Consider the following 10,182-nt stretch of genomic DNA (forward strand, 5'->3'; position numbering starts at 1 on the left):
GGCACGGGGAAGGGGCACTGGAACCGGCCCCAAAATGAACTCCTGCAGGTGCCAACAGGGGCTCCTTTGGAAGGTGCGAGCAGGCCAGGTTCCTGGAGGGGCTTAAAGGTCCAGAGCCCAGGCCCAGACAAGGTAGGAGCCTCTGAGCCTTGGGAGGAGGGGGCCTCCACGGAAGTCAATGTTTGCTACTTAGGACAGTGGTAGGTCCACCCTCACGCCTCTGGCCCTGGGCTGGCCCGGTGTGGTGGGCAACCCGCTCATAGGACTAACTTAGGGGAGGAAAACAAGGTGAGCAAAGCCGGGGAAATCTAGAATGTAGGAGTGCTCGGTCCTGTCCCTTGGTCATTTCCCTCCTCTGCCCTCTCCCTTAAGGGTCAGCAGCAGCATCTGACCCGCCTGGAGTGGAAGGGAACCAGAAGGCAGGTCAAAGGGCACAGGTGTCTGTCCACCCCTCCTTTTCCCACAAGCTGGCAGTGCTGAAGCTGGGAGTGGGGAAGAGTGCGATGACTTGCACACTGTAAGTCCAGCCATTCATACAAGTAGCCATTCCTGGGCTCCAGAAACCATAAACTTCTGGGCTGAGGGAACCTCCCGAATCAGTTCTGTCTGCACGTTTCCCACTTTTGTAGACAGGAAGCGGAAAGCCAGACCCGAACCATGTCCCCATACCCGTCTGAGCCCTAGTGACCGTGTCCGCCATGGAGTGTGGCCTGTGGCCATGGCAGTGGCTGGTGCTGAACACCCCACCGCAGGGCTGGGCAATTGAAGGGGAGCTTTGGGTCAGAAGGCAGCTTCTTCGGGACCAAGTGGCAAGTTCCAAGTTCTTTTGCGAAAGCAGCACATGGCCCTTGCCCTCCCCAACCCTCCCGATGAGGGCTGCCCACGCTCACAGGAACGCTGGTCACACAGAGGCACGCCAAGCCCGATCAGCAATTCTGGCTTTATTCCCAGTTGCCAGGGCTCCTTGTAACAGTGGGGCTTCCGTATAACAAGGCATCTTGGGCTGCTCTCCATCTCCCTCGGAGTCACACTCCTGGTCTTTTTATGAAGAAACATTCTAGCCAAGCTCTGGCAGAGGAGCTAGGGTGACTGTCATGCTCTAAGCACTCTGTAGAGGGGTCCTCGGCTTGCAGAGGTTGCTTCCTGAACAATGACCAGTCCTCCAGCTCCAAAGAGGGATGCCAACTCCCCATCTCAGGTGGAACAGCTCCTTTTCGGTCAGAGACCCTTCAGGAGGGACACACCAGCAGCTCAACCCAATGGGCTGGATCCACCAGGTCCCACATCCCATCCCAGCCCTCATCTCAGCACAGCATAGGCGGGGAGTGAGGCATTTGGTGGAGTGCCTGTTCTGGACGCCTGGGAACCTGCAAGTGGTCACTTCACTGCCCCCACTTGGCCACAGCACACTGACCAGCCCAGGGCCAGGTAGCCATGCACCAGTCCCAACAAGCATGGCCCAGCTGCTGCCACACCCAGCTCCCCAGTCCCAGCAAAGCTGCCCCTTTTCCAAGTGGTGGCCAGGGCTCCCCTCAAACTGTTGGCTTCGGCAGGCCGTCCGGGCCCAGGAGGTGAGCGTGAGGGTGGTCCAGGACTTGAGGTCCGGGCCCCACCTGGCAGGGAGAGAAACCAATGTTCGGTTGGGTGACAGGGAAGAACAGGTGTACCCTCCACCTCCCAGGAAAGTACAGCTCAGAAGCTGACCACCATGTGGTGATGCCCTGGCCCTGTGCCAACTCCCTTAGGCAAGAGCCATGTGGTCCCAGCCTCCATTACCCAGACCTGAGTGAAAAGCAGAGATAGGGAGTCATGAGGACTTGGAATGGAACCTTCTAAGTGAAATCCTCGCTCAGCCACTGAGCAAGGATCCTGATCTGCCCCCAGTGGGTGGGTGAGGGATCAGGTCCCCAGGATCCCCATCTCGATGGCCAGCCCTGCCCTCTCCCCTGAGCACTGGAACACAGCCCCACAAGTCAGTGTGTCCTGAAAGCAAGTGAGTGAAACAACTTTGAAACTGCTGTTATTCTTGACGAAGTGGGGGTGAAGGGAGCCCCTTCACCTGGTTTCACCTGGTGGACACACTGGGTCTAAGGCCATGAAGCCCATGTACTGGATGGGAACTTCCCTGGTGTAGGGCTGGGATGTAAGGGCCCCCGGCCCTGGTGTTGAGGGCTGGTGCCAGGCCTCACCTGAGTGGCAATGATGTATTTGATGCCGCCGGGGGTAGGATCCATGCCCAGTGCAGCTTTAAGCTCGTCTGAGAGCGGGGCAGGCTTCACCGGCAGCCCCTTCAGAAACCTGGGGAAAGGAAGGCAGGAGTGCTGGGTACCCATCGACAGGAGCATGCAGACCAAAGACAAGAAGGGTGACTGACAATGGGTACAGGGTTTCTTTTGGGGTGATAAAAAAATTCTGGAACCGAAAGAAGTGCTGGTTGCACAACAACGAATATACTTAATGCTGCTGAGTTGTATGCTTCAAAGTGTATTTCACCACACCGAAGAACTGAGCAGGAATGACCAGGCTGGGGTCACTGTGAAGTGAGGTTTCAGGAAACCTCCCTGAGGTTTTAGATTCACCCATGGCCCATGGCTACTGCTCCACCCAGTGGGGTAACAACTGAAATGCCTCAGTTCAGGCATGAGTCCATCACTGTGTTCCTCTGCCCGCAACCCACTGCGGTGACAAGGGCCATGAGTACAGAGCTTCTGATGAGGGCGCCATGGCCTCCCAGGCCATCACAGCTGTCCCACTTGGTGAGGACGTTAGTACTCTGGCCTCCCACCCACTAGCCACCAGTGCTGCCAAATGATAGCACTGTCCCAGTTACGGAGACAGGTAAAACCACCCCCCTTCCTGTACCCCTAAAGGAACGTGTCCCCACATCGAGAAGGGACCATTAAAACGGGTGCGAAGAAATCCAAATGCCCTGTCCCCACTGCAGGGCTGTAGCCACTGTCCACACAGGAGCCATGATGCCATGTGCGTGGGTGTGTCTCTGTGGCCACGGGCTAAGACATGTGATGGGGAGTTCCCGGTCACAACAAGGCGCACTTGGTGACACACTGCCTGAGGTCCCCAGGGGGTCAACACTTCTTGCAGGACTCCCCATTCAGCACCACAGCCTCAGGAGCAGCTGTCCCTGATCCCAATAGGGGACCCTGCTCCTCCCTCCATGGCTTCCCAAATGGGGGGGGGGGGGGGGACCCACAACTCACTTGTCTCCATTTGACTCAGGGGGAAAGCTGTGCCTCACAGCAGCCACGAACTCTGCCACAGTGTTGTCCAGGGTAAAGATCACCGCGTTGGGGCCTGCGTCAAACGTATACGCCACCTGGAACCCGCGCAGCAATCGTCACCACCTGCACAGTGGCTCTGCCTGGCTCAGACCCTCTAGACCAGCGGTCGCCAACCTTTCGGACCTTAGGGACCACCAGTTTGCGACCACTGCTCTAGACTGCCCAGAGACCCAGGGCCTCTCACAGCGCCCGCGAGGCCAACCCTGAGTAGAGCAGGGGCACTTCTGCTGGACAGCTCAGGACTGAGGGCGAGGGGCTCCCCAAACCAGTGCTTTAAAGTGCAGGCTGAGATCCCTTAGTGGGTTTTGCAGCCAAAATGAAACAGAGTTAGACGGAAACTACTGCTGCTCCGCACGCAAGAGCATAAGCAGGTTCCGTGGAGCTCTGTCACAGACAAGCATGTGCTGGTTTTACTGAAGATCGTGGCCGGACGCCTCTTCTGGGTTTCCGGCGCTGCCCCGGCCCCACCTTGCCTTGGTCTGCCCATGGTGGGCATTGAAGCGGTGCACCAGGTGGATGATACGCCTAGAAGTGTCATTGAGATATGAGATGGGCGGGAAGGTGTCTAGGCAGGTGGCATGGAACTGGTTGCTGTCCTTCATGGTGAGCTGGCCAAAGCCCTGGAAATTTCTCTCTTTGACATAACGGATCATCTCTGCCATGCGCGCCGGCACCACCGCCTCAGCCCGGAACTGCAAGACACAGGTGCTTCCCAATGAGGTGCTGGCTGCTTCACAGCACAGCAGCCTGCAGGGAGGGCCTCCCCCAGGCCTCAGGCTCCATACACCCAGCAGAGCAGATGGCTCAGCTTCAGAGGATGTGGGTGGAGCCTGAGTGAACCCTGACAAGCAGGTTGTTCCCTGGGGAGCTGACACTGCCCCAGTGCCCGCCTTACCTTGAGCAGGGGGCTGGTCTTCACGCTGGTCTGCATGCCCACCGTGCTGCCAGTCAGCTTCTTCTCAGCGCTTACCTGCACCGAGGGAGAGATGGCCTAGATCTCACCCTCAGGCCCCAGCCCTAAACACCCATCCTGTCCTGTCCCGCCCCTCAGCTGGCACAGGCAGTAGGGTGGAGGCCTCCTGACTGGCAGAGATGACAGTTCTGAGAACAGCAGCGTATAGATCAGCAGCCCTCTTACTACATGGGCGCCATTCCTGAATGCTCATGGAGAACCATTTCATCTCTCCCAGCTCAGCCCAAGAGGCCCCCCGCGCTCCATGCTGTCTCACTCACCACGAGGATGAGGACTCGGAGTTCAGGCCAGTGTGATTCAGGGGCCACCTGCCGGGCGATGCTGTCCTTCCCATCAGCCTGCTCCCCCATCTGCCACTCCACGAAACCGCCATATAGACTCCGGCAGGCGCTGCCTGAACCGCGGCGAGCCACTTCCGAAAGGTCACTCTCGACCCCGTAGACTCGGGCCAGGGCATAGGCTGTAGGTGCAGGAGGGAAGGTGGACAGGGGAGGGGGACTAAGATATGCTCAGCACCCTAGGAGAATGTGCCTTATAGGAAATTAAAAATTCTGAGATGACAGTTTCAGCCACCAACTCTCACAGTTAGCATGCACCTACTCACCCATGTGGTCACTCACACACACTCAGGTGCACTCTGGACTCACAAAGACCACTGGAGCCTGTGGAGCTGCAGTGGAGGGCAACCACTCTTGGGGAGCTGAAGGATCGAGTGGCGAGGGGCCAAAGTTTCTCCAAGGAGTGGCACAAAATTGGGCTTTCAGGGGTGCTGTTTGGGGCAGGAACCAAGGCACAAAGGCCTGATAATGTACACGCTTAGGGTAGCTAGCATGCTGGGCGTGAAGGAGCAGGGCTGGGCCTGGTCAAGGGTCTGGTGTCAGGATGCACAGCTGGCATCCACAGGTAAGAGTTCTGCCCAATGCTGGCACCCCTCCTGGCTTGGCTCACCCACCCCCTGGCTCCTGAGGTGTTCAGGCCTGGATACATAAGCCAAGCCAAGCCAGTAAGCATCATCCCTGGGGCTCTCATGGGCCATTGGTCTCATTGGCTATGAGGATGGTGTGAGCTCAATGATCGCCACTGTGGTAACCAGTTTTGCCCCTGAGTAGGGAGATCCTACCATAGAGTGAATCAACAGAGGTGAGATTTCAAAGGAGAGAAATGGAGGCCCAAGGAGGCGGTGGGAGTCTGGAACCAGCCACACCAGAAGGCAGCTGCACTCCTTGGAGTTCTGTTACATAGGCCAAGACATTATCCCTACTTGGGACGTAAGCCAGTTTGGGATGGTCTTCTGTCGATGTAATCTATTGGGTCTGATATATGGAACCCTCAGAAGGCTTTAACATTCAGATGTGAGACAACCAAGGCCTCTGCCCTGTGAGAAGGGGGCTCTCCGGAAGCTGGGAGAGCATGCGTCCCCCGGTGGGCACCCACCGAGGCAGGCGTAGCCTGAAGCGGAGGAGGCGAGGCCTGCGGCTGTGGGGAAGTTGTTCACCGACGCGACGTGGACCTTGTAGTTGAGGCTGAGAGGCAGCTGGTCCTCCTCATCACCACTCCTCCGCTTCCGGGCCAGGCGGCGAACTGTGGGGAGGGGAGAGAGCCACTGGGCGAGCTGCCCCAACCTGCTCCTGGCATCTCGCCTGCCATGGGTCAGAGATACAGCTGAGACCGGCCTCTGCCTCAGATTCCTGCCGACCTCCTTGTTCCGGAAAGCCCCAGACCCCAGACCCGAACCTGGCTGTGCCAACAGGTGTCCCCAGTCCCCAGGGGCTCTCAGAGCCAGGTGGGGAGGGAGCAGCACCTGCTGTGCTCTGACTCCGCCCAGAGTAAGGAAGAGATGGGGGGGAAGGAACAGCTGGGACTGGCCCCAATGTCCCATGCGGGACCCCCACTCACTCTCCCTCAGGCAGGCCTGGATACGTGGCTGCCCTATGTCCTCTTCCCGGCCATTAAGCCAAATCCGGTCCTCAGTGAAGTCCTTGCTAATGACAGCTGTCGTAGTGGTTTTTAACTGGGAAAGAAAATGCAGGGCCACCTCAGGGGCAAGGCACTCCTTTTGCTGAGGAGGCCTTCCCTGCCATGGCCCATCACTGTCACCCCCGCAGGGGCAGGGACAGCCTTGCTGGAGAACAGGAGGTTGAGGCCAGACAGGAGGGGGTCAGGCAGTGTGGTGGGTAGTCTCGGCCCCAAGCCTGGTTTCCCCATACAGGGTGAGGCTGACGCTTCCACCTCCCACAGCAAAGCCACTGGGCGGGCACAGGTGTGAAGGGACAGAACCTCAGAGGAGACCTGGGGGTGCGTGTGCGGTGAGCATTCCTAACAGTGGGGCATGGAATGGGCACTGTTCGTGGGCTGGGGATTTATTACCATCAATTATGAAACAAAAGTTTAGTAAATTTTTATTTTGGTGTTTATTGCCAGCCCATACTAACCTGGTCCTGGTGTAAAGTGACACTCAGGGAGGAGTTGATGGGCAGGATCAACTCCTCATCTCGCTTCCCCCCTGGAACAGACAATCCAAGGTAAGCGAGTCAGTTTCCCAGTCCCACACACCAGGGCACTGTTCCCCCACCCACCAAAGCGTCACTTCTCCCCACTCCCATTCCACAGTCCCCCATCCGCCTGGACCCGGCTCTCTCACTATGTCCTCTTCCTGCTGTACCCACTCCTGCAGGAAGCCCTCCTGGACTGCTCCGCACTTCACTGAGCTCCAGGTCCCTGAGCAGAGCTGGAGGCTAGCCATCTTCCTGCTTCATTATTTTTGGTTTATCTTCTTCCACCCATTGGAAAAATCACACTGCAGTGCCTACTGGGTACTCAGCGCTTGACTGTTAGGTTTTTGTCTTTTCCTCCAAAACAGGAGCTGCCTCAGTTAATACCTCAAGTCTCCCTGCTCAGACGCCCTGGAGACACCCCAAAATCGCCCCACATCCGCTGAGCACTTCTCCTCCCGGTGCCTTATGGCAGACAAAGTAAACTTTCTGGAAATTTCAAAACTCTTTGTTAAGCACATACAATGTTCAGGGGAATAGCGGAGTTACAGGGGTAATAAGGATTCATACCCAGCAGGTGATCTTTGAGACCCAGAAGGAGTTCCCATCAATAAACCCATCTGATTTTTTTATAAAAGTGCAAAAAGCAATTCAATGGAGGGACAGCATTTTTGGCAAAAGCTGCTGGAATAACTGGACATCCATAGGTCACCAAATGAACCTCCACCCAAGTCTTATATCTTATACAAAAATAACTCTAGGTGGATCACAGACTTAAATTTAAATTGTAAACCTTTTAGGAGATAATCTCCAGGTTGTAGGGCTAGGCAAAGAGGTCTTAGACTTGACACCAAAAGCATAAAGGGAATAACTAATATAATAAACTTCACCAAATGTTTTAAACTTTGGCTGTTTGAGAGAACCTGTTAGGAAGATGAAAAGATAAACTGTAGAGTGAGAGGAGATGTTTGCAAACCACGTATCCAACAAAGAATTAGTATCTAAAATTATAAAATGAACTCTCGACCAACCAAAGGACTTGTATGCATGCATATAAGCCTAACCAATGAACACAGACACCAGAGGGGTGAGGGCATGAGTGGGGAGAAGGGGGTAATGGGGGGATAAGGATACATATGTAATACCTTAATCAATAAATAAATAAAAATAAAATAAAAAGGACAGTAGACTGCACTATAGTAACAGGGAAACCTGCCTTCTATGGTCCTTTCTCCTCTCTATTCTCCACAAACGCTCCCCTTGGGTGCTCATGTCTTTAAATGCCCCCTCCCACCCGCCGGAGTGGTTCAGTAGTTGAGTGTCTGCCTATGAACCAGGAGGTCATGGTTCGATTTCCAGTCAGGGCACATGCCTGGGTTGTGGGCTCCATCCCCAGTGTGGAGTGTGCAGAAGGTAGCTGATTCTCTCTCTCATCATTGATATTTCTCTCTCTCTCTCTCTCCCTCCCTCCCTCCCTCCCTCCTTCTTCCCTCCCTTCCTCTTTGAAATCAATAAAAATATATTAAATAAATAAAATTAAAAAAATAAAATGAACTCTCAAAAACTCAATGGTAAAACAAACAAACAATACAATTAAAACATGGACAAAAGATATGAAGAGACATTTCATCAAAGAGTAAACAAGAGATGGCAAATAAGCCCATGAAAAGGTTAGCCAACAGAAAAATGCACACTAAAACCACGACGATGTATTCCTAAAACAAAAAACAGGGACATCACCAAGTGCCAAAAAACAATGTGCAATGGTACAGCCACTGAGAAAAAAACAATTTAGCAGTTTCTTTTTGAAAAAACAACTAAACATGCAACTATGACCCAGCAAGTGCACTCCTGGGCATTTACTCTAGAAGAATGAAAATTGATGTTCGCTCAAAAATCCATATAAAACGTTTATAGTAGCTTTATTCCTAACAGACTAAAGCGGGAAACAACCCAGCTGCCTCTCAGAGGGTGTAGGACCTGTGGCCGGGCCACACCAGGGAACAGAACTCGGCACTAAAGGAGCAAAGTACTGGTGCCACCACCACCTGGATGGACCTCCAGAAATGACAGCGAGTGAAGTGCGCCAATTCCAAAACGCCACATGCTGCGTTCACTTCTCATTTACGAAGTATTCTTGAAAAAGAACATGCTAGAAAGGAAGAGCAAGTCCCAGGTGGCTGGGGTGGGCGTGACCGTGGGAGCTGAGTCCCACCTTAGGGATGGGCATCCTGTGTGGACCATGGAACCCGACCCGGGCCCCCAAGGGGGTGGTCATCTTGTGTGGACTCTGTCCATCAAGTGTCCCGGGACCCGAGAAGATATACGTCCTATGCGGGCTGTGTCCCCACCTCCGCGGGGATGGAAGTCCTGTGTGGCCAGTCCCGGGGGGGGGGGAGGGGGGGTCCGGGGCATCGCCAGCCACAGCGCCGGGCCGGGCGGACGGCTGGAGTGAGTGCTCACAGCTGTACATGGACCTCCCACCGCGTTATCGCCTCTTCCGCAGCCCACCGCGCCCGGCTGGAGGCCCCGCTGCCGCCCGCGGCCCGCGCACTCACAGTACTTGATGACCGCGATGTTGACCGGCGCGGTGCAGGTCACCGCCAGGTACGGCTTCTCCGAGGCCATGGCCGAGGAACACTAGAGACCCCAGCCCACAGCCGCCAGGCTTCGGAACCCGCGCCCCAGCAGGCCTTGCCATTGGCCCACGAGGTCCCAGCTGTTCGCACGACGTCCAATCAATGCCGGTGACAGTCCCACGCTCCACCTCTCAGCCAATAAGCGGGATCGAACGATGGACTGCCGACGCTGAGCCCGCCCCTCTGTCCCCGGCGTGCGTGCTCGCGCTGTGCGTAGGCTCAGGGTGTGCACAGGCGTGAAACCTCCTGTGGCGCGCGGTCGCGCAGGCGCGGGGCGTGCGCAGGCGCAGAGCGGCGGCCTTCCGGAGCGTTGCGGACCCGCGGGCAGACCTTCCCACGGGTTAGACCCAGGGGGTTCTCCTGGCTGGAAGGAGGCAGAGGGGGGTGCGGGAGCAGCCCGGGTCCAAAGGCTCCGGTGACCAAGCCAGAGTGCCCCCGGCTCCCCAGCACAGTATCTCGTTTCGCCCCCCACCACCGCCCCCCGGTTCTCGGCCCGCCACCCAGTCCTCCCTGCTGCCTGGGGTCTCCTGGGACCCCGCCGCCCGGTGTCCCGCAGCCCACGTTTCCTCGCTGGCCCAGTCACTGGGGAGGGGTGGGGGGTGGGGGTCCCACGAGCTCCGCATTCCTAGCTGAGCTAACCTGTGCCGCTGGGTGGCAGCTGCTAAGCATGAGAGAGAGGAACTTTCAAAGCCCAGTCTCTTTTTTTTTTTTTTAATCTTCACCCAAAGATGTGTGTGATTTTTTTTTAAAATACACACGCACAATTGATTTCAGAGAGG

The 10,182-nt window shown here is 56.0% G+C and overlaps 1 protein-coding gene across 2 annotated transcripts; it reads right to left on the bottom strand.

Annotated features, from left to right (window-relative positions):
- Positions 1-921: 921 nt before the first annotated feature.
- Positions 922-9,469, bottom strand: MVD (mevalonate diphosphate decarboxylase). 2 transcript variants are annotated; one of them, XR_014796872.1, is made up of 11 exons: positions 9,323-9,469; positions 6,705-6,775; positions 6,169-6,283; positions 5,707-5,853; positions 4,533-4,732; positions 4,195-4,269; positions 3,773-3,991; positions 3,219-3,334; positions 2,190-2,298; positions 1,108-1,613; positions 922-1,033 (listed from the first exon to the last, which is right to left on the bottom strand). XR_014796872.1 is itself a non-coding variant. In XM_084905061.1 (10 exons), the coding sequence occupies exons 1-10, from the start codon at positions 9,390-9,392 to the stop codon at positions 1,533-1,535; spliced, it is 1,203 nt and encodes a 400-aa protein (XP_084761187.1). In that variant the 5' UTR covers positions 9,393-9,469; the 3' UTR covers positions 922-1,532. The 2 variants fall into 2 exon arrangements, 1 of the variants encoding a protein (XP_084761187.1); XM_084905061.1 differs by having other exon boundaries at positions 922-1,613.
- Between the last annotated feature and the right edge of the window lie 713 nt (positions 9,470-10,182).

The sequence above is a fragment of the Pipistrellus hanaki genome, assembly GCF_964339955.1.
Source record: "Pipistrellus hanaki genome assembly, chromosome: 15".
Taxonomy (NCBI): domain Eukaryota; kingdom Metazoa; phylum Chordata; class Mammalia; order Chiroptera; family Vespertilionidae; genus Pipistrellus; species Pipistrellus hanaki.

Coding starts and splice junctions, on each gene's coding strand:
- MVD (XM_084905061.1), bottom strand. CDS start 9,392: ATGGCCTCGGAGAAGCCGTACCTGGCGGTGACCTGCACCGCGCCGGTC. Junction 6,776..9,322: donor CATCGCGGTCATCAAGTACT/GTGAGTGCGCGG, acceptor TGTCTGTTCCAG/GGGGGAAGCGAGATGAGGAG. Junction 2,299..3,218: donor CCTGAGTCAAATGGAGACAA/GTGAGTTGTGGG, acceptor TCCTTTCCCCAG/GTTTCTGAAGGGGCTGCCGG.